This window comes from Elaeis guineensis, chromosome 9 (assembly GCF_000442705.2).
Source record: "Elaeis guineensis isolate ETL-2024a chromosome 9, EG11, whole genome shotgun sequence".
NCBI classification, from domain to species: Eukaryota; Viridiplantae; Streptophyta; class Magnoliopsida; order Arecales; family Arecaceae; genus Elaeis; species Elaeis guineensis.
The window spans coordinates 18566942-18590857 of NC_026001.2; the positions used below are offsets into that span (position 1 = coordinate 18566942).

General features: G+C 47.1%; 1 protein-coding gene across 3 annotated transcripts; it reads left to right on the forward strand.

Annotated features, from left to right (window-relative positions):
* The first annotated feature begins 1951 nt into the window (after positions 1 to 1951).
* LOC105051377 (DNA-directed RNA polymerases II and IV subunit 5A) lies at positions 1952 to 22423 on the forward strand. Of its 3 annotated transcripts, none has more exons than XM_010931783.4 (5): positions 1952 to 2317; positions 3324 to 3546; positions 5729 to 5908; positions 6047 to 6160; positions 21980 to 22423. In XM_010931783.4, exons 2-5 carry the CDS (start codon positions 3352 to 3354, stop codon positions 22103 to 22105), a joined length of 615 nt encoding a protein of 204 aa, XP_010930085.1. In that variant the 5' UTR covers positions 1952 to 2317; positions 3324 to 3351; the 3' UTR covers positions 22106 to 22423. The 3 variants fall into 3 exon arrangements, with proteins under 3 accessions (XP_010930085.1, XP_010930084.1, XP_010930086.1); XM_010931782.3 differs by having other exon boundaries at positions 1967 to 2242; XM_010931784.3 differs by lacking the exon at positions 1952 to 2317 and adding an exon at positions 3200 to 3222.
* Positions 22424 to 23916: the final 1493 nt, after the last annotated feature.

Here is a 23916-nt window from a genome sequence, read left to right on the forward strand (position 1 = left end):
GAAAAATTCTCAAACTGATCTCAGGCTACTGGCCACCTTGGGGATACTAACCTCAGACTGCAGTTTTAAATAAATATTAATTCACTCATAAGTAAGGATAAATATTTTTTTATTAAATCATTAGTAAATGAATATAGATTCAGATCCGATCTGAACCCAAATATTTTGGGGTGGGTCTATTCCAACCCGATCCAAACAACCAGCCGGGTATACAATATTCCTCGTGAATCCAAGCCATCACAACCTGATCATCAACTAGATTGAGTCAGGATCCAATACAAAAGCAGTCTATGAAACCGAGTTGGGTTGGGATAAAGCATGTTCTGATTTGACCATACCCGTTTACAGTCCTGGTTCTGCTAAAACTTGGCGCATTAGGGGATTCTAGTCCGCGTAGTCCCCGGATTCCAGACCCTAGCCCCGATCCAAATGCACTCTTGCTTTCCTCCTCTCTCTCTCTCTCTAGGGCTGGAACTGAGTCAGGCCAGGCCGGGTTCTAGTCCTGCTCGAGCTCGGCCTGAAAAATTTTTTCGAGCTTCGGGCCGGGCTTAGGTCTGATTTTTTTGAAAAAATACAGGTCCAAGATCGGCCCGATTCCAAATCTGTATAAGGTGTAAAGTCCGAACCCAATCGGGTATGGATGAGACTATTGCAGAGGGAGGGGATGAGCAGGATAAAGGATGGTCGGAGGCAAGAGAGAGGAGGGAAGAGTGGGAGGGGGAGGTCGGTGGGAGGACTGGAGGAGTATCGGAGAACGCCGCCTACTAGAAGGCTTCCACTGCCGTGTCGTCAAGTATCCCCTCCGTCGAGAGCTCTTGCAGCGGCATTGCGGTCGACGGCTTCGGATCGCCACCCAACATGTTGACGGAGCCCATCTGGGACACCGTCCGATGAGATTTGTCGTGGATCGCCAGTAATCTGAAGTTGATCGTCTTTTCGAATCCCTTTCGAGAGGATCTAGACAAGACGCTCCGAGATTGGGACCTTTAGGGCTGATGATCGAAGAGCTTCGCCACCATCAGTGCCTTCGACTCCCCTCCACCGCAGCCGCCATCTCCCGCAGTCGATCTACCGCCGCCTCCACCTCCGGCATCGACGCATCATCTTTTCCCGACAGCAGCTCCTCCAATCAAGAAGGAGACTCCCCACTCCGTTGGCTCCGATTTGATTGTACCAGAGTCCAGGTAAAGGCGGAGGAGGGGCTGGAGGGCGGAAGGAATATCGGGCCTGACTTCTGGCTTGATTCGGGCTTGGGCCCGGACCGGGCCAAAGGTCTGTCCGAGCCCGGCTTGAAAGTAAATCGGGCCCAATTTTTTGGGCCCGAGCCCGGCTCGAATATTTTTGGGCTGAGACTGAAGCCCGGCTCAAAGCCGGTCTGTCCCGATGAGCCTCGGGCCAATCCGAGCCCACTTCCAGTCCTATCTTTCTCTCTTTCGTTCATATCAAAACACCATCCCCGCTCCCTCTCTCGTTTAAATCAAACCCATGCTGGCCCCCGCCTCCCACCCTCGCTCGCTCTCGCTCACGCTCAATAGCTCGGTGTCGGATTTTCTGAACCTTAGCTATCGTTTAAGCTTCTCTATTCGGTCGCTCCAAGCCTCCCACCCGATTCATACTCTTGAGGATGGAAAAATCAGAGAAACAATAGGACAAAATATCGAAAAAATCAATAAAAAAATATAAGAAAGATGGGAAAAATTAACCGGTAAGATTTTTTCCACATTGATTGATTTTTTTTTTTTTTTTTGCTTTTCAATTATTTTTGTTTTCATTCCATTCTTTTTCTCCGAGATCTATTGAGAAAAAGAGTATCTGAGGGAGATCGGAGGGATTTTTAGATTTCGGATGGGGTTTTTTTCTCGAGCATATGGGATTGGATGGCCGGATGGGACCGTCGGTTGTGGTGGGGTGGAGGTGAAGATGAGGGAAGGAGAAGGAGAGATCGGTTCGGGTGTATCAGACTCGAGATGGTTACAGATGCGATTCTTTTTTCTATTGGGATGGGTACGGATGTCGATCAACCCGACCCATACCTGACCCGTTGCCAACCCTACTGGTCTTGCTTAAGCTTCTGAACCCTCTTCGTTTTCTTGAAACCCCGTTCCTTCCGGTTCCCCATTTTCCCCGCTACGCTCCTCGCCTGCCTCGTTTTAGTCCTCTCCTCCGCTCTCAGTTTACGAAGTCTCGTCTTCTCCTCCCTCGCATCACGGCCGTCGTTGCTTCGGGATAACAAGGACTCGAGGTATTGCACTATCTTGTTAGATACCAGCTTGCAGTCCAGAGATTGCGGTGTTGGATGGAATTTGTGGAGATTTAGGTGGTTTTTTTTTCCCTTTTTTTTTTCCCTTTTAAATCGCTTTCTAGTTTCACTTCCAAGTTTGGATTTTTGTTGGTTCTGTTTTTGATAGTTTTTCTCTGAAGCGCGTTTGAAGTCCGGGGTTCGGGTTTTCGATTGAATTTTATCGTTTATTTGTTTAATCTCTTCACTATTTCGTTTTCCATATCGTTCTCACTTCCTTTTTTTCTGTTTGTCTGTCTGTTTTCCGGATGCTTTTGTAGAAGCGTATTTGCAGTCCGGGGTCAGGGTTTTATGGGGATTTCGGTGGGTTTTTCTTTAATCTCTTCACCAGTTCAGTTGCGGTCTATGTTTTCACTTCCAAGTTTGGGTTTTTTTATCCCATTCTTTCTTGTTTGCAGTTAGGGTTGGGGTTACTGCGATAGAATTTATAGAGTTTTAAGTTAGTTTCCCTTTGATAACTTCACCATTCTAATTGCGATGTATGTTTTGGTCTGGTGGTTTTTTGTTTTTTCTCTTCACAATTTCAATCAACATATATGTTTTTCCTGCCAAGCTTGGATTGTTTTTCCTCTTTACCTATTGGAATCATTATCGACACGTTGTAAGTTTTTGGTTTAAATCCTGTAGCGGTTTATGATACAGTTCTATTCTAAATTCGAAACCCAGGCCACTACAGACTCTAGGTCCCCATCGTCCCTATTTTCTGTTTTTCTAGTTTCTTAGTACTCGTAGGACTAGTTATTTTTCTCGTTTTTGGCTATAATCTACGGATCCAAGCACTGGATTAATAAAATTTCGCTATTGGCTTTGGAGATCCCTCAGAAGTGGTTGGACAGTCCTCCTTTTATTCTTTTATTCTATTTTTTTCCTCTAATTTTCTGCTGAAAATGCTATTTGTGGGAACCGGGTTTCCATTGGTTTAGGTGTGTTTTTTCTTTAATTTTTTTCTTCACCTTTTCAATAATCATATATAATTTTCCCTTTCATTTATTTGTTTTTTCCTCTACGCTTTTGAAATATGAAGGGACTGAATTTAAGAGGGTGAGGAGGAGATGTCTGAAGATGATATCAGCAGGCTATTTCGGATACGAAGGACGGTGATGCAGATGCTGAGGGACCGTGGTTACCTTGTTCTTGACCTTGAAATTAACATGAACAAGCTCCAGTTCCTGGAGAAGTTTGGTGAAGGTGTGAAGCGGGAGGACCTGGTTATCAACAAAGCCAAGAAGAATGATCCTGCTGATCAGGTCCATCCTTTTCCTTTCAGAAAGATTCCACTTTTGATACGTTTTAGATTCTTGCTTACAGAATTCTTTATCAAATTTTGAGATTGAATTATAGCTGGTTTCTGCCATAGTACTGTAATCACATGGTGCTTTAGGGTTTTTTGAGCCCTTTTCAAGACACTTATCAAAACATGGGATTGCCAGATAACTATTTTGTGATTCTAGGTTACTACATTTCCTTATGCGCCTATCATACTCAATGATGTTTTGTTTTCTCTTTATGATGTTTACTGGGACCTGCCATGGTTCTGTTCATCTTCATAGGCATCCAATCTATGGTTTTCCCTGTTTACAGGGTTCTTTCTCTCAATCTCTATTCTGCTACCTATGCTGTGATGTTCAAGCTTTAGAGCTTTTATGTTTTTTTTTTTTAATAGTCTGATACATTCTGCTTGGAGGTATCATTTTATGATCATTTAGATCTTTTTAAGTGGTAATTTGTAACGGGGACCAATAAACTGGTTTAAATCCTAAATTGAGCGGCTTCCCTTCTCAGTGTTGTTATGTGGCAGAACCTACATATCATTCGATAAGAAGACACTGGATGCTTTCTAGATGGCCCTGTAATTTCTGAAATGGTGGATATGGGCATGCTTGCTTATCGTCAACATAGGCTCCCAATGATGACAGATACGCATATGCCCTTTTTTTTTAATCCCTAAAGATGCAATTGCTATGATCAGGTCTAACCTGGTTCCATATTTTCTTATTCACTTCATCTTCATCATTATTTTCCAAATGGGATGATTTTATGACTTACATATTTTTTTTTGAAATAAATAAGTTTCAATGTTCTATTCATTTCTCTTTGATGGTATTCTCGATAGTGTTTTCATAGTTGTAAATTATTATTTGATGAGGTGAATGTTTTTGCATATAAGGTTCAATAAAATTCTTAAGTTTTTTTTCCCCTTTTAGTATGTTACTTTCTTATTTATGCTGAAGTTTCCATTTGATTCATATAATCATATGTTGTTTCTACAATTCTCTTGAATGTACATGGAGAAGTATTTCTGTTAAGTATTGTGTTCTTCAAAAGTCATTAATTTTTTGCTTGTTTTAGGTAGTCTGTGATGCAACAGGTCAGCGCTGAACTCCTAAATTAGCACTTCCTCTCAAACTTGCTCAACTAATTATGTTTCTTAGCCTTACCTATGCTTTCAGTAACTATGCAAAAAGGTGTCACCATAACCAACAAACTTATTTTTATCAATTTGGAGTTGGGACATACCATCTATTACTGTCTAATCTGTATTTTCTGTTAGTAGGAGTTTTACCTACGACCTACAACTTAGTTCTATCCTTGGAAGATTGTTACTACCTTTTTTCTGTTCTTTCTACATAAATCCTAGCCCTCATCTTCAAATGATTTCATTTGGTCTTTCTTACATATGACCACACCATTGCAATTGTTTGTCCGAGATATTACTTTTTGTTCGTTTAATGTGTTATATTTCTTTTAGGGATTTATTTGACTGGTTTTTTTCCTGGACAGGAATAATAGGAGAATCAAATTGAGGGATGGTCCCGGAAGTGTCTATTTTAACTTCATTTTTGGCTTACTGGCTTCTGTCTTTTTGCAATGCATATTCCAAGTAAAACAACTGCAACATCACATTCTGAAGATGAAATATATCAACTTGAGCATGTGTAATGCTAACAACAAACAACTGTTGATGTCCCAGATTTCTAGATCCATGGACAAACTTCGAGTCTTACTACATACCCACATTTAATATTCTTATATCTAGAACACTGATCTTTTGTGCTTTGATATTTCTTGTTGACCGATATTCGAAGTGTGATTTTCAATCATTAGTTATGGTTAAATAGTGGCTCTTTTGTTCCAGTGGAAATCTTTATACGCTGACCTTTTTGGGGGTGAACTTAATATATTGGGATTTGTATGCAGCACATAACCTTGATGCATCTATGTGTTATGAGAGATTGGAATTTCTTAGAATAGACAACTAAAACCATTGGACATTGAGGTGCATTTATATTGAACTGCTTATCCATGCCTAAGTTTAGGTCATCATGGGAAAAACATTTGGAGATGCCAATTGTCTAACTTTCATTATGGCTCATTTGAAAATGTTTCTTTTTCTCCTCACCTTCCTTTTGTTCCTTTTTGTGGAACCAGATTTATGTTTTCTTTCCAAATGATGCAAAAGTAGGCGTTAAACAAATAAAGCAATATGTTGAGCGGATGAAAGCAGAGAATGTCACTAGAGGAATATTAGTTGTTCAGCAAGCTCTGACTCCATTTGCAAGGCAATCACTGGCAGAAGTGTCTCAGAAGTATATGTTGGAGGTTTTCCAGGTGAATTTATTCCCAGTTTTTGGGTTGTTAAAAGGAGGAGTTCCCATGTTGTGGTTTCTATGTTGACCTTTGTTTGTTTTTTTTTTTAAGCAAAAAATTTATTTGATCTTGTTGTGATGTGTACAAAATGAAATGCAGGATACTGAGCTTTTGGTCAACATTAAGGAGCATGTACTTGTTCCTGAGCATCAGGTGCTGACGTCTGAGGAAAAGAAAACGTTATTGGAGCGTTATACTCTAAAAGAAACTCAGGTAGCTGAGCTCTTGATTTTTTTATGGAGACAATATTATGTCTTTTTGTAGATTTTGATGCCTTCATCCTTTGTAAGCATGCTACATTTGTTCTAGTTGCATTAGGTTAGTATCATGCCTTGGTTGTTTAGAAGTTGTTGAATTTCTGTTTTTGAGATTTAAGCCAGAAGTACATCAAATAAGAGCCAAGCTATTGGGTGAAGTGGAAAATGTAGATATCAGCAGTAGTCTTAATGATCGATTACATTTCATCGACCTACCTCTTTAGTTAATAAAGTTTGTATTTTTGGTCTATTCAATTTCTTTCAGTGTATAATTTTTGTGGTCTCCCATTGCAACAACCACCTCAAAGTAAGAGGTCTCTGAAAGGAAATAAGGGAGATGATGTGTTGATCACCATGAGGACCTATATAGAGACAGCTATTAAATTCTTTAAAAAAATTATCCAATAATATTCTCTCCATTTTATCACCACCATTTCCAAGGTTTTCCTTTATTGCTAGGGACCACCTTCTCCCATGTAATTGCCACCACGGTTGTCAGCTCTGATTGACATGCACCATCATGACACTTGGTGTTGCTCATTTATCACTTTAAGATTCTTTTTTGTGACAAATTGATTCTCTTCCTTCTCATCTAATAAATGCTTTAATATTTTGTTTTTCTATCTTTCAATGTTGTCATTGCTAAATTGTCCTCTTAGAAATATTGTTTTATCCTTAGATGAGAGCATCTTCCTTCACTATTAACGAAGCTATCCTTTTTCTTTTAAACATTAGTGGAGTACCTCCTTGGTTAAAGATATGAACTGGGTTAGTTAAAGTCAAGCCCGGCTAAGGGTTAACACTAAAGTCCACCGTTCTTCGAACCGTCCCTAACCACACAGTTCAGGCCGTGCCGAACCGTATCGGCGGGAAACCGGTCTGGTTCCAATGTACAAAATGGCACGTCGTTTCGGAGGGAGGGAGAAGAAAGAAAGGAAGAGAGAGAGGGGGGAGAGAAGGAGAGGGAGAGGAAGAGGTTGTCGGAGGCCATCAGAGGCAATCCGAGCTCTTGCTGAGCTCAGTAAGGGTGGAGGGATAGAAGGAGAGAGAGAGGGAGAGCATTATCGAGTGTCCGGAGGCTGTTGGAGGCTTTCAGACGAATGGCGCCGCTGCCACGACGTCGCCGGTGAGCCCATGTTGAGGCCTAAGGAGGGCCTCCGCCCTTTTATGCGAAACAGGGGTTCGCCCCTATTTTGTGATTTAAGCCATTTGCAGACGTTGCACGATTTAAGCCAAAAAAAATCGTGAAACCGGGGCGAACCCCTGTTTCGCACTGTCCTTCTCCTGCCTCGATCGCCCTCAAGTCCTTCGGCATGGGCTGGACGGCCGCCCTCAGGTTCTTTGGCAGCCTTCGGTGGGCCGCTGGAGGCCTCTCTTCCTCTCCTTCTCCTTCTCTCCCCTCCTCTCTCTTCCTCTCCTTCTTCTCCCTCTCCCTTTCTCTACCCTGTCGGTTCGGTCCGGCATGGAATGGTACGAACCCATACTGCCAGCCGGCTGGCCGGCACCGGCTCCGAATCGGGTTCAGTGATCCTTGCTAAAGTCCCTTCCTAACAAGAGGGCTTTGATGCTAGCCAATGAAATCTATAAATAAGATTATCCCATGATGTGTGTCTATTGATATTGGGTGCTCTTATGGAAGAACCCTCTAACATTGAGGATTTCCACTTATCGTCTGATAAGTCTCTAGTCAGGAGAAAGTTGGTTGAGTCAATCCTCATTTTTTAAAACTGAACCAAGATATAGTAAGAGCTAATTAACATATAAAAAAAGGTTTTAGATTAAATTAGTTAAAGATGATCAACATTTCTTGGCAAACAAGTTGAACCAAATATAGCGTGAAAGTCTTGAAGGGAGTTCTAAGGTTCTTTATTGCTTAATCAGTTACCAATTATACGATAACTAAATAGGCTTATGCTTTTAGCTTGGGGTTTCTAATTTCTCTAGTTTGGAGGCTAACTTTAGTTGGAATTCGGCTTCTACTTTGCCTGTAGGGTTGGGGGTGGGTTGGGGTTAGAAGAATGTGCAAGAACAACATTTGTGGGAATGGGTGGAAAGGGCTCAAGGCCTAGTTTGGGAAGAGGGGATAAGAGGTTGGATAACAGAGTTATCCTGCCTATCTTTCATATAAGCGGCAAACACGAGATTTTGGAGGTTGGAACTTTGAAGCCCCGACAATTTGGTCAAACTGGGGATACCCATGCATAGGTGGTTCCTCGGGGTCCTCAGAAATTATGTCATCCCATTTTTGTTCCACCTAATTAGTGAGTGTTGGGTATAAACCCCCCCCCCCGCCGAAGTTCGCATCAGGAGTGACCCCTCGGAGATTCTACCGGCGTCCGACCTGCAGCGGCAAGAAGACTTCGTCCGGACTCCTACGGGTGCCGGACTGTGTCCCCGACTTCAGCAGCAGGAAGACTTCGTCCGGACTCCTACGGGAGCTGGACTTCGTCCCCGACTTCAGCAGCAGGAAGACTCCGCCCGGACTCCTACGGGAGCCGGACTTCGTCTCCGATTCCAACTGCAGGAAGACTTCGTCCGGACTCCTATGGGAGCCGGACTGTGTCCCCGACTTCAGCAGCAGGAAGACTTCGTCCGGACTCCTACGGGAGCCGGACTTCGTCCCCGACTTCAGCGGCAGGAAGTAGGAGTCCGGACTGTCCCCGACTTCAGCAGCAGGAAGATTTTGTCCGGACTCCTACGGGAGCCGGACTGTGTCCCCGACTTCAGCGGCAGGAAGATTTTGTCCAGACTCCTATGGGAGCCGGACTTCGTCCCCGACTTCAGTGGCAGGAAGACTTCGTCCGGACTCCTACGGGAGCCGGACTGTCCCCGACTTCAGCAGCAGGAAGACTTCGTCCGGACTCCTACGGGAGCCGGACTTCGTCCCCGACTTCAGCGGCAGGAAGACTTCGTCCGGACTCCTACGGAAGCCGGACTGTGTCCCCGACTTCAGCAGCAGGAAGATTTCGTCCGGACTCCTACGGGAGCCGGACTTCGTCCCCGACTTCAGCGGCAGGAAGACTTCGTCCGGACTCCTACGGGAGCTGGACTGTGTCCCCGACTTCAGCAGCAGGAAGATTTTGTCTGGACTCCTACGGGAGCCGGACTTCGTCTCCGACTTCAGTGGCAGGAAGACTTCGTCCGGACCTCTGCGGGAGCCGGACTTCGCCCCCGACTCCGATTACAGGTAAAATTTGCTCGGACTCCTATGGGAGCCGGACTTCGTCCCCCACTTCAGCTGTAGGAAGACTTCGTCCGGACTCCTATGGGAGTTGGACTTCCGCCCTGAACTCCTGTGGCAGGCCTCGATCGAGATTCCTCGACAAATGATCCCCATCCGGGCTTCTGCGGAGGTCAGACTCCAACCGAACTTCGGCCGACAGGTCTGGACCCTCTGGCAGGCCCCAGTAACGGCCATGACTCTGCTCCACCTCCTGCGACGGATCCCAGGTGGCTCCATCACTCCCTGGTAGGCCCCAGTAACGGCCATGACTCTGCTCCACTTCCCGCAACAGACTCCACGTGGCGAGCCATGGTGACCGCCACGACTCCACCTTATTACTCTTCATAATAAACTCGTCTTAGCCACGAGCGGCCCACGACTAGGCGGTTACAAACGTCACTATCAATCCGTCGCTCCCTCCGCCTATAAAAAGGGATCCCAGATACGTTATTCTCTAAGCTCTAATTTCTATTTCAAAATTCTGCTAAAATTTCTGTTCGAGTGCTCCATTCTTGTTGAGGCAGAGAACTGACTTGAGCGTCGGAGGGTCTTGCCGGAGCAACCCCACCTCCGGTTTAGACTTCTTTTGCAGGTCCCGACGGCGACCGCGACTCCTCCGACTCCAACTTCTCCGACGCGGGCGGATTTTTGCACCAACAGGATTGGCGCTAGAAGGAGGGCGCTGAACCTTCGCAGTACCCTTGTTCTTAAAGGAGCGCTCAACGGGACCGCCTTCGGTCATCTTTTCCGACGTCCTCTCTTCCTTCCCCCACTAGATCTTCGCCTGATGCCTTCTCGCGAAGCATCCACACGACGACCCACGGGCTCCGCGGCCAGATCTCAGGCTCCGGCCTCGCCTCCAGTTTTCCAGGCCCCTCATCCTCCGGCAGCGGCCGCCGGCATGGAGCGGTCGGACAATCGGCCTTCGACGGATTTCGCCAACATCTCGAATGAATCCCGGCGGGGAGCGACCGGCGTATTGGCCGGACCTCCCAAGCGGCAAAAGATCGAGGAATCCATAACTTTCATCGAAGAAGATGCTCAGGGAGTTCAATTTTCTCGTAACGATGCGGTTGTAGTTTCCTTGAATATAGCTAATTACGACGTCCGCCGCATTCTTGTCGACAATGGAAGTTCGGCCGACATTTTGTTTTACGACGCCTTCTCCAGAATGTCCACCCTTAACGGCCATTTGGGGCCGGTTAGCTCCCCTCTAGTAGGGTTCACCGGCGATGCTGTCCCGGTGGAGGGAGTAATAGCTTTGACTGTAGCTGCGGGTCGATATCCGAGACAATCCAGGGCTCTGGTGAATTTTCTGGTAGTGAAGGCGCCGTCAGCCTACAACGCAATCCTCGGCCGACCTGGCCTCAACGCTCTCCGAGCCGTCGTGTCAACCTACCATTTGAAATTGAAGTTCCCTACCAACCAGGGGATCGGAGAAGTCAGGGGGGACCAAGCCTTGGCCAGACACTGCTACAACATAGCCTTGCAAAGAGGTGACCAGTCCGACCTCTGTCCAGTTGATGGGCTGGACGCCCGCGACGACCTCGCGGAGGAGAGGGGCGGCCCAATCGAAGATCTGGTTTCGATCCCTTTGAACGACGGGAATGCGGAGCATGTGGTGAAGATCGGCTCCAACCTGGGAGAAGAGGTGCGGACGCATCTCGTCGATTTTCTACGAAAGAGTGCGAATATTTTCGTTTGGGTTCCAGCGGACATGCCAGGGATTGACACGGAAGTCATGGAACACCGTCTGGCCGTCGATCCAAAGCATCGATCGACGAAAAAAAAAATCTGGGGTCACGCACCGGAGAGGCAGAAAGCGATAGCCGAGGAAGTGGACAAACTCCTAAAAGCCGGATTCATTAGAGAAGTAAATTATCCTGACTGGATTTCCAATGTCGTCCTAGTCAAAAAGGCAAACGGCAAGTGGAGGATGTGTATAGACTTCAAAAAGCTGAATAAAGCCTGCCCAAAGGAGAGCTAACCTCTGCCCAGAATCGATCAACTGGTGGATGCAACATCGGGCTATGAGCTCCTCACCTTTATGGATGCATTCTCCGGCTATAACCAAATCAAGATGGCGTCGGAAGACGAAGAAAAGACTGCTTTCATCACTAACCGTGGCCTTTACTGTTACAGGGTCATGCCTTTCGGCCTAAAAAATGCAGGCGCGACCTACCAACGGCTGGTGAACAAAATCTTCAAGGAGCAGATCGGCCGCAATATGGAGGTCTACGTGGACGACATGCTCGTGAAAAGCAAATCTTCCATGAACCATGTCACCGACCTCGAGGAGACCTTCGACGCCCTCCGAAAATATAAGATGAAGCTGAACCCGACTAAATGTGCTTTTGGAGTGACCTCGGGGAAGTTTCTGGGCTTCATGGTATCGGGGCGCGGGATTGAAGCCAACCTAGAGAAAATTCGCACCATCCAGGAGATGGCCGCCCCGAAGTCGATAAAAGAGGTTCAGCGCCTTACAGGGAGGGTGGCAGCCCTGAATCGCTTCGTTGCGAGGTCGGCCGAACGGTGCTTGCCCTTCTTCCAAACCCTCAAGCGGCCGAAGAACTTCTGTTGGACCGTTGAGTGCCAACAGGCGTTCGAAGAGCTAAGGAGCTACCTCGGCTCGCCTCCGTTGTTGGCGAAGTCCGAACTTGGAGAGGAACTGTTTTTGTACCTGGCGGTCTCCCCCATGGCTCTCGCAGCAGTCCTTGTCAAGGAAGAAGCCAAAATCCAGCGGCCGATCTACTACGTCAGTCGCGCGTTGAGAGACGCCGAAACCAGGTATACTAAATTAGAGAAACTAACTTACGTCTTGTTGATTGCAGTCCGGAGGCTCCGACCCTACTTTCAAGGGCACACCGTAACGCTGCTCACCGACCAGCCGATTCTGCATCGGGCGGATGCCTCCGGGAGGATGGCGAAATGGACGATCGAGCTCACAGAATTCGACATCAACTATTGACCTAGACCAGCAGTGAAAGCCCAGATATTGGCAGATTTTATAGTGGAGTGCACTATCCTGGAGGAGGCCGAATCTGAACAGGGCGAAATTGACCGCCTGGAGCCCCGACCGAACTCCCCCAAAGAGGAAGCAGACCCCACTGGTTGCTTTTGGGCCCTCTACATGGACGGGTCTTCCAACATGTCGGGAGCAGGCGCGGGCCTGATCTTGATCAGTCCAGAGGGAATCGTCGCGGAGTACGCTCTGCGCTTCGAGTTCCCTGCAACAAACAATGGAGCAGAATATGAAGCTCTGATCGCAGGATTGAAGATCGTCAAAGAGTTGGGAGTAGATCAACTCCAAGTTCACAGCGACTCCCAACTGGTAGTGGGACAAGTCAGCGGAAACTACGAAGCACGAGAGGACAGCATGGCTAAGTATCTTGAAAAGGTAAAGGAGCTCGTCCCCGCCTTCAGTAGCTTCAACATCAGGCAGATTCCAAGGATGGAAAATACCAGGGCCGATCTTCTCTCCAAGCTGGCTACGCTGGCTCCGGCCGAACTGCCCAAGGGTGTTCTCTTCGAAGTTTTGAAGTGCCCGAGTACGGAAGAATCGTGGCCCGTGATGGAAATTGATCACGAGCCCAGTTGGATCGACCCACTGATGACATATCTCAGGGACGGAGTTCTCCCTCATGATGCAAAAGAAGCTCGGAAGCTCAGAAATCAAGCCTTCCGATATATCCTTTATGAGGACAAGTTGTACAAGAGATCATACTCTTTGCCCCTTCTAAAATGCCTCCGGCCTTCGAAAGCAGAATACGCCTTGTGGGAGGTGCATGAAGGAATCTGCGGAAGCCATCTGGGGGCTAGATCTTTATCCCACAAGTTGCTCCGTCAAGGATATTACTGGCCGACGATGCATCATGACTCGATTGAATACGTCAGAAAGTGCGATCGATGTCAGAGAAATGCCAACGTCCAGAGACAGCCCGCCACCGAGCTTACACCCTTGAGTGCCCCATGGCCTTTTGTGCAATGGGGAATGGATATCCTTGGACCCTTTCCCGTGGCGTCGGGGCAGAGGAAGTTCCTCCTGGTAGCAATTGATTACTTCACCAAGTGGGTCGAAGCTGAACCACTGGCGAAAATCACAGAAGCTAAAGTGCAAGATTTTGTCTGGAAGTCAATCGTTTGTAGGTTCGGCCTGCCAAGAACCCTAATCACTGATAATGGGCGGCAGTTTGCGGGAGCAAGATTCGCCGAAATCTGTGAAGATCTAAACATCTCCCACAATTTCACATCAGTAGCCCATCCTCAGGCGAACGGCGAAGCTGAAGTGACCAACAGAACCTTGCTGCAAGGGATCAAGACAAGGCTCGAAAAGGCGAAGGGAACTTGGGCAGATGAACTTTATCATGTACTATGGGCGTACCGAACTACCCAAAGACTGCCCACGGGGGAGACCCCCTTCGCCCTAGCCTTCGGAACGGAGGCTGTTATCCTAATCGAGCTTAAACTCCCGTCGGCACGAGTCGTGGCATTCAACGAGCATCACAATTCGCAAGGTCTTAAAGCCAACCTCGACTTGCTGGAAGAAAAGCGGGAGGTAGCTCAAGTTCGGATGGCAGCCTACAGACAGAAAGTCGCCTGCTATTACAACTCTCGAGTCAAGAATAAAGTCTTTAGAGCAGGAGATCTAGTGCTTCGACGAGCCACCGTCTCGCAACCTCAGGATCGAGGGAAGCTCGCCCCAAATTGGGAAGGCCCATACGAAGTCAAAGTAGTCCGGCCCGGAACTTATTACCTCAAGGAGCTCGGAAGAGCAGGCCTCCCGCGGCCATGGAGCTCGAAAAACTTACGAATATATTACCGATAACTTTGTTTTAAATAAAAATTTCATATCCACATGCCTTCTCTCTTGGCGCGAGCCTATATTAACAGGGCAGTCAAAACAAACCGTGTCGGGAACAGGAGGAGAACTCCGTCTCGACGAAATCGAAGGCCGGGTTCTCCTTAGACCGGATGGGAGGAGAGGCCCTGCAACGCCCATATGTGCCCCCACAGCCCTGTTAGGGACAGGAGGAGAACCTCGCCCTAACTTGAGCAAGGTCGAAGGCCCGGTTCTCCTTAGACCGGATGGGGAGAGGCCCTACAACGTCCATATGTGCCCCCACAGCCCTGTTAGGGACAGGAGGAGAATCTCGCCCTGACTTGAGCAAGGTCGAAGGTCCGGTTCTCCTTAGACCGGATGGGGGGAGAGGCCCTACAACGCCCATATGTGCCCCCACAGCCCTGTTAGGGACAGGAGGAGAACCTCGCCCTAACTTGAGCAAGGTCGAAGGCCCGGTTTTCTTTAGACCGGATGGGGGGAGAGGCCTTACAACGCCCATATGTGCCCCCACAGCCCTGTTAGGGACAGGAGGAGAACCTTGCCCTAACTTGAGCAAAGTCGAAGGTCCGGTTCTCCTTAGACCGGATGGGGGGAGAGGCCCTACAGCGCCCGTACGCGCCCCCTTAGCCATGTTAGGGACAGGAGGAGAACCTCGTCCTAGCATGAGCAAAGTCGAAGGTCCGATTACTCTGAGATCGGATGGGGGGAGAGGCCCTGCAACGCCCATACGTATCCCCACAGTCCTATTAGGAGCGGGGGAAGAACCTCGTCCTAATACGAACTGGGATCGATTACATCAGAAGTAAGGGAAGAACATCGTCCTGACGTCAATTGAGGTCCGGTCATCCAAGATCAGATCAGAAAAAGGGGACCTTCTCAGCGGCCCCTTTGCGCTCCCACAACCCCACCAAGAGCAGAGGGAAAACCCTCACTCGAAAAAAGAAAAAGAAAAAGGGGAGGGGAGTTAAAAAGGAAAGCGACGGACTGCATCAGCGACGAATGAAAAACAAATTGCATCAAAGATGCAAGGAATCTCGTCTTAGCAAGGATTGGGGTTCTTATTAAAATTCTCGACCTTCAAGAAAGCTCTCAATACAGGCCCGAGATAAGACGACTTTCTCAGGATGACGAGAAGCTCGGACCTCCAAGCTCAAACCCCGAGAGGGGGCGTCAAACCCGAGCGGCCCCGGACAAATCTGCGGCCATGGACGAAACGACGGGCCAATGCGACGGCAATCGGGTACCTCCGAACGGCATCGATTTCGAGCAAGGCAAAAGCCGAAAGAAGCTCGGCAAGCGACCATTCAACACATGAGTAAAAGAGGTAGCGAAAAATTCCTTCTCACGTTATTTATTAAATACGCATTACAGAGCCATTAAGGCTGAAGAAGAAGGATGACTGGAAAAGCGAGCCGATGCGGCAACGACCAGCGACCTCCGGATGACGTCGAAAAAAAAAGGAGAAAAAGAAAAAGAAGGGAATACAACAATAACAATGGTAAATGGAAGAAGTTCGGCAGGCAGCAATTCGACGCAAAGTGCGGACGAAGTAACAAAATCTCCTTCTCATTCTTGATTAACAAAGGTGTACGTTACAAGGCCCTGGGGGCTGAGAGAAAAAAAAAAACAAACATTACTACAAGGCCCAAAAGGAACACGTTGGAGACCACTTCAAGCTCCCAACTTCTCCTTCCGGTTCCGTTCGTCTCGGCAGCATTTTTCAGTGCGTGTGATAAATCCTTCAGCTCTCACCCCCCGCCTCGTTTCGCTCCATCGTCGAAACTCCAGCCCTAGGGGGAAAAGGATGGGATAGAATTCAGGGGGCAGCGACGGCAACGGCAGCGGCAACGACGACCTGCATCAAGAAGAACCGGAGGTACCCCGGAGACCGCGATGGCGCCGGAGGCATGCACCACCACCGTGTGCTCCACGGCAACCACCGTCCTAGGTACTTCGACAAGGTCGGCATGCGCTACTTCCACCGTCCCCGCAACAAGTTCTACTGCCCCACTGTCGGCACCGACCGCTTTTGGTCCCTCGGCCCCGACGACGTCAAGAATCCCGCCACAGCTTGTGACGACAGCTCTGCCCCCTTGATCGGTGTTGCCCCGTTCAGCTACTCCGAAATTCTCGGGCGGAACGCCCTCACCAGTTGTCTCCGTTATTAAACCCCTGTTGTTGAAGGAATCTTCCCTCGAGCTCCCTTTGAGGCGATGGGAACTCTCAGTGACAGTTCGATAGTCGGAGAATTCGCAGACCGCTGTTCTCTCCCTCATACTCCTTTCGGTCCGTGGCATCCTCTCGAGGTTGGCCTTTGGGGCAGAAGCCCCGACGGGAGGACCCCTCGAAGAGGCTCGGAGGATTGAAGGCGGCGGGGAGCCGGTGGGGATGGCGAAGACTGGTGCGAAGAGTGCTTGGAGTCAAGAAGGGTGCCGATAGGGGTGGCTAAACTCTCAGGTGGAAGAAGGACGCCAACTCTCAGGCGAAGTGAAGCCCCTGGAGGGAAGGAGGGGGCTTAAATAAGCGACGAGGCCTGGCGCAGTTATGGTGGCAGATATCCCTAGGTCAACCAGTGCCCGCCATGTGTCCCACTCACCGCGGCATAGGGCTGACCGTTGGTGGGACCATTGTGGCGTGGCGCTTAGGATTACGCCCTGATGGGAATTTCGAAAGGACTTTTCGGATCGTCCTAATCGGAAAAAGACTCCAGCACGCGCACATTAAATGCCAAGATTTTCGGGGGCGGTCGTGTGTAGAATTCAAGGAAACGACTTCGGCTGTGAAAATTTTCTGTACTTCCTTCGATCGAAACTCGAACTCGGAAGTAGGGGGACAGGTGTTGGGTATAAACCCCCCCCAGCCGAAGTTCGCGTCAGGAGTGACCCCTCGGAGATTCTACCGGCGTCCGACCTGCGGCGGCAAGATGACTTCGTCCGGACTCCTACGGGAGCCGGACTGTGTCCCCGACTTCAGCAGCAGGAAGACTTCGTCCGGACTCCTACGAAAGCCGGACTTCGTCCCCGACTTCAGCAGCAGGAAGACTCCGCCCGGACTCCTATGGGAGCCGGACTTCGTCTCCGATTCCAACTGCAGGAAGACTTCGTTCGGACTCCTACGGGAGCCGGACTGTGTCTCCGACTTCAGCAGCAGGAAGACTTCGTCCGGACTCCTACGGGAGCCGGACTTCGTCCCCGACTTCGGCGGCAGGAAGACTTCGTCCGGACTCCTACGGGAGCCGGACTGTGTCCCCGACTTCAGCAGCAGGAAGATTTTGTCCGGACTCCTACGGGAGCCGGACTTCGTCCTCGACTTCAGCGGCAGGAAGACTTCGTCCGGACTCCTACGGGAGCCGGACTGTGTCCCCGACTTCAGCAGCAGGAAGATTTTGTCCGGACTCCTACGGGAGCCGGACTTCGTCCCCGACTTCAGCGGCAGGAAGACTTCGTCCGGACTCTTACGGGAGCCGGACTGTCCCCGACTTCAGCAGCAGGAAGACTTCGTCCGGACTCCTACTGGAGTCGGACTTCGTCTATGACTTCAGCGGCAGGAAGACTTCGTCCGGACTCCTACGGGAGCTGGACTGTGTCCCCGACTTCAGCAGCAGGAAGACTTCGTCCGGACTCCTACGGGAGCTGGACTTCGTCCCCGACTTCAGCGGCAGGAAGACTTCGTCCGGACTCCTACGGGAGCCGGACTGTGTCCCCGACTTCAGCAGCAGGAAGATTTTGTCCGGACTCCTACGGGAGCCGGACTTCGTCTCCGACTTCAGCAGCAGGAAGATTTCGTCCGGACCCCTGCGGGAGCCGGACTTCGCCCCCGACTCCGATTACAGGTAAACTTTGCCCGGACTCCTATGGGAGCCGGACTTCGTCCCCCACTTCAGATGTAGGAAGACTTCGTCCGGACTCCCACGGGAGTCGGACTTCCGCCCTGAACTCCTGTGGCAGGCCTCGACCGAGATTCCTTGACAAATGATCCCCATCCGGGCTTCTGCGGAGGTCGGACTCCAACCGAACTCCGGCCGACAGGTCTGGACCCTCTGACAGGCCCCAGTAACGGTCACGACTCTGCTCCACCTCCTGCGACTGATCCCACGCGGCTCCATCACTCCCTGGCAGGCCCCAGTAACGGCCACGACTCTGCTCCACCTCCTGCGACGGATCCCACGCGGCTCCATCACTCCCTGGCAGGCCCCAGTAACGGTCACGACTCTGCTCCACTTCCCGCAACAGATTCCACGTGGCGAGCCATGGTGACCGCCACGACTCCACCCCATTACTCTTCATAATAAACTCGTCGTGGCCACGAGCGGCCCACGACTAGGCGGTTACAAACGTCACTATCAATTCGTCGCTCCCTCCGTCTATAAAAAGGGGGATCCCAGATACGTTACTCTCTAAGCTCTAATTTCTATCCCAAAATTCTGCTAAAATTTTTGTTCGAGCGCTCCATTCTTGTTGAGGCAGAGAACTGACTTGAGCGTCGGAGGGTCTTGCCGGAGCAACCCCACCTCCGGTTTAGACTTCTTTTGCAGGTCCCGGCGGCGACCGCGACTCCTCCGACTCCAGCTTCTCCGGTGCGGGCGGATTTTTGCACCAACAGTGAGGATACCAAGTAAACCTTTAATTATCAAAAAAAAAAAAAAGTAACCAAAAAAGCAAGGGTATGTTAGTCTTTTTACTCAAGTAATAACCTGCACATGTTAGCTTTACTTTGACATTAGGTAATGATTAAATGAGGATAAAATCAACTTATTCAAATGCAATTTTTGTATTATTTTTGCTTAGCCCACTCTGTTCTGATATCAGCTATACCTATCAGGGATGTTACAACAGGTTATCCAAGCTAGGCTTAAATGAAGAATGATCATTGGGTAGGAAAAATAGAGAAGAAAGGGGGGAAAACAGTGAACATTCAAGGTAGGACAATGGTGCTTGATAATGAATATGTATGTATTTGAGGGACCATCTTTGGGATGATAAGGAGAAAGCTTTGGTGGTTGGGATTGTTCATAGTGAATTAGGCTGCATATTTAAATGTACATGTTTTTCCCTTGCTAAACAACGTGGGGTTAAGACCAAATTCAAATTGATTTTTTGAATTTCCATTGGAATTTATGAACTGTAATTTCATTACCCTGATAGGGTCAGGCAACAAATATTACCAACACATGGAAAAGAATAATTGCCTCCATGTCTTGCAAGATTTGGAGGAAAATAAATAATCTTGTCTTTGACAAACCATGATGAATTGGATGCTATCTTGGATGGTGGAAGACTATGATATGAATTATTGGGTTGTTTGCTTGCGTACATTCATATGCAAGTGCACAAAAAAGCGTGCTTTATTGGGTGGGTTTAGGGCCGATGGAAAACTATGATATGAGCTAGTGGGGTGTTCGCTTGCATGTGTTCTTTAGTGTTTGTGCCATCATGTGCTTATCATTTTCTTATAAGAAGTTTTTTCTCATCACATCGGCACATGTTTAGGTGCTTTTGATTTGTTAGATCAAACTTATTGATGATCTGGTGGATAGGGCCTAATTGGTGGTTCGATGGATATTTTTAACAAGTCTCATGTGCTTTATTTCTTCCATATAGTTGATATGCTTGAGTTTTTTCTTTTCATTTTCGTTTTTTTTTTTTTTTTTTTTGGTGTGGGGGGGGGGGGGGGGGGCGGTTTCGGGGGGTTCCAAAAGCAAAAATTAAGTTTTTTTTTTAATCCTTATAAGTAAATGGTCTAACTTGTTACTTGATGTAACATTTTGCTTTTTGAAAATAAACCTATTATATTCTAACTTAGACATTGATCCCCCTAGGTATCTGACTAAGTCGGCGATAATCATGTGTTGTGTATATGAGCTCTTCTCTAAGGAAGCATGGCCATTTGTTTGTCATCATTGTCATCATCCAAGCCTTTTTGCATCACTTATGGTGTTGCTTATGGATCATGTCCCTAGGTTAAGTTGTTCCCATGGAAGGGTTCAGCAAGTTCTATGACTGGCTGTCAACTTGAATTCTCCATAATTTGGTATCAAAGTTAAAGCATAGACATTAAGATATTTAGCCCGTGTCCTTATCACACCCACCCATTCCAAAACAAACGCACACCAAAAAATAAAAAGAGTAGCGCACTTGATACGTCATGTTCGCATTCATAAGGTGCAAGAATTACAGATTGTGGAGAAGAACCAAAGGGTCCAATATCTGTGCACTTTCTGTGCTGTGTACTTGACATATTAATGCATGCTGTGCTTTTATTTTCATTTAAATCATAAAGGAAAGGTTACCTCATCTCCAAAAAGAGGGTTAGTTCAGACTTTTATGAGATTAGCAGTGGAAATGACTTTTCTCTGGAGATTACGCACGCACATACTGGTGGGCCCTATATATGCTAAGGAGGCAAGGCAAACTTGTATATGTTCTTGTTGTTTCAAAATAAAATCTTCTAATGACCTGTTAAACATAACACTACAAAATATCATGGCAGCCACATTATTATCTGGTCATTGGCTGAGATTATGCAGTTGCACGCTAACCTGCTAATGATGTCTGTCCAAATTAAATAATTTGAGTAGATAATTCTTCATTAAGTAATTACATGACCTCTGATTTGAAGAACAACCTATTCATTTTATTGAATTTTATTTCATTCACAATCAGCTAAATGGCTTCTGTTGAATTGTGTCTATGTATATGCAAGTTTCCTGATAGATTGAGCCCAACTCTGCATGCCCTTGTCAAATTGGTGGTTAGTGAGCCAAGTTCTGCAAATGTTTTCCAGACAAATCCGAGTCCAAGTCTGCATTTGCTCGACACTACAGTCATGTATTACCAAGACGTTCTTTGCAAATTGATAAACCTTTTTCAGCTCTGGCATGATTCTTTAAAGTCTGTTTGGATGTTTGGGCCAAAATCCTATGGGATTCATGGATTGGCAGTACAATTAGAAAAAATCAGCTTAGGCTAGGCTCACATTTCTAAATAGCCAGGAGAATTTGGAGTGGGCTGGCTAGTAGGTCTTTTTCTTTTCTGTCTATAGGATTTGGGCCCTCCCACTCCAAAGGCTCCTGGGATTTTGGGAATGTAACACTAGCTTTGGCTGATTTTTCTTATTTGTACCAAGCCCAACTCACGAATCCCCTGAGGTTTTAGACCCAACCATCCAAACAGGCCATCAGTTTTGCAATACATCTTGCATCCCATGATTGTACATTATGTATTTTCTGCACTTATTGTTATGAACATGATTTCCTATTAGTGTGACTGATATGGTCTTAAACCACCACTTCATATTTTTCATCTTTTTTCTTAAAAAAATTTCTTGTCTTGACATGGCCACGTGTGTCAAACTTCATAATATGTCATCAGTTTGTGCTGGCCACAGTGAGATATGCTGTGCTGTAAACCTGACCCTCATGCTTACCTATTTAGTCGATATAATTTCTCTGACCTGCACATGTAGGCATGCAAAACACAGGTGCATGCCTTGTCCATTTCCAGTACAAAACTCTGATCCCATATATAAGATGGATTGCCCTCTCAGGATTTGTTTTTGTTTTTGTTTTGGCCTTGGAGCAAATTGTACAACAGGTTCCTGCAGTAATTGATCATTATGATTTAATTTTAAATTTGATGTTGAAGCATATTTTCAATTTTCAAATCATAGATCTTAGTTAATGTTATTGTTTGTTCTGACTGGCTGTGTTTCAGCTACCTCGAATTCAAGTTACTGACCCGATAGCCAGATACTATGGGCTGAAGCGTGGACAAGTGGTCAAGATCATCCGACCCAGTGAGACTGCAGGCAGATATGTGACATATCGATATGTCGTGTGAGTCATGCCATAGCTAGAAATCCTCTGGTGATGCTCCTGTTGGTAAACCCAAGCTAAAGACTTACAATATGTAGCTATTTATGTGCTCTAGCCCGATGATGTTTAAGATCCTTGTGCGGCATAAATTATGCTCTAGAATCTTCTTCTCCCTCCAATGGTAGTAACTGAAGTCATATACTTTCTTTGCTGTGTAAAGCCTCGGTGTAATTTGCCCATCAGATCGGTGGGTTTTGTTTGATTGCTGCTTAAATAAGCAGAGTCCTTAATCCTGTCAATATAAGTATAGATGCTGGATATGGTGTTTTTTTTTTCCCGGTAATTTAATCCTTAATTAGTCACAAACTGTTTATTTCATGCAAGGTAAACAAAGCCAGACCTCGATCTTTTTGCTCTCTTCTGGATTATGTGCTGAAAGGATACTTCAGGTAGTAAACCAGACCTTTGTCTCTGAGTTTAAAAGGCTTTTGTTGCATAAAAAATGGATTGATTTGCTTCAGAAATTGAAGTCTGTTACTCTTATCAACTACGAAAATACTGAAGTAGTTGTCATCATCTCTCTTCGCAAGATCTCTCGCGAAATCGCAGTGTAACATTGTTTCTGATGGCTTCCTTTCTATGAGTACGTGGATGGAATGTTGTGCTGAGGATGATATTATACATTGTTAATTATGCTCATCCTTTGAGTTGCACTGATTCTTATTTCCACTTGGGTACGACCAAGTTTGGGTGGCTTGATGTGGTACTACATGTTGAGGTTAATGGAAAGAATATGACATGCATCGTGTCAGCCTTGTGACACGTCCGTGACATTGTTTATCGTTTGACGGTATTATCTGCTTTCATGAAATATTGGGGCGTCTTTTAGGTGGACGGGAAATTGCAGTCTAACGTGGTGGCCAGAAATCAGCAATTATTAGATTGCGGTATCATGGACATGTTTCATCAAGTGGGTGGTCGAAGAAAGTTTTGCGCATCGATATAAAGCATCAAGGTCTGCCATGTTATCAGCCGGGGGCTATCCCTGGACCTGTAGGCTGATCTGAATCCTTCTCGATTCTGAGATGAGTCCCAGTGGGAAGAGTGGACTATGGTGTTGGGATTTTTTTTTTATTATTTTTTAATTAAATATTTTTATAAATGCGGCTATTCGGAATTTATTTTCAGAGTTGTCGTTCACGTGGAATTTCATGGCCACCTAAGCCAACCTCGAGCCCAGCTGGTAAAATAAGGTGGACAAAATTGAAATTGTCATTTGGACGAGTGATTTCACTGAAATCGTCATTTAGATCGGTGAACTTTTTTTTTGGGCACATAGAGGGGTCATGTTGGGTGAGGGCGGCGAAGTCACACGTGGTCAAGGACGACGCTGGCAGTCGGGGGATTGGGTTGCGGTGTCGGAGGCTTGGAGCAGCGGCTAGGGGGTGGTGTGGGTGGTTGGGGGTGGGTTTGCAGGAGATGAGTGAAGGCGGTGATGGAGGCGGCCGCGAAGGGTGTAGGATGCGGATTCGTCAGGAGATCAGGAGGCTGTGTAGAAGTGGCACGGACGGTCAGGAGATCGGAGGGTGGTGCCGGAGATGCGACGGGGTGCTGTGTGTGGTAGGGTGCGAGAAGTAGCCGGGGTTTGGGGGGGGGTGTGGCGTGCTGGGGAAGAAGAGAAAATAATAATAATAATAATAATAATAAATATTAAAAAAATAATAAAAATAATTATTAAAAAATTTTAAAATAGAAGATTTTTTGTAATAAAAAATATATTTTTAAAATAATGATAAAATATTATTTTTAAAAAATTTAAAAAATAATTATAAAATA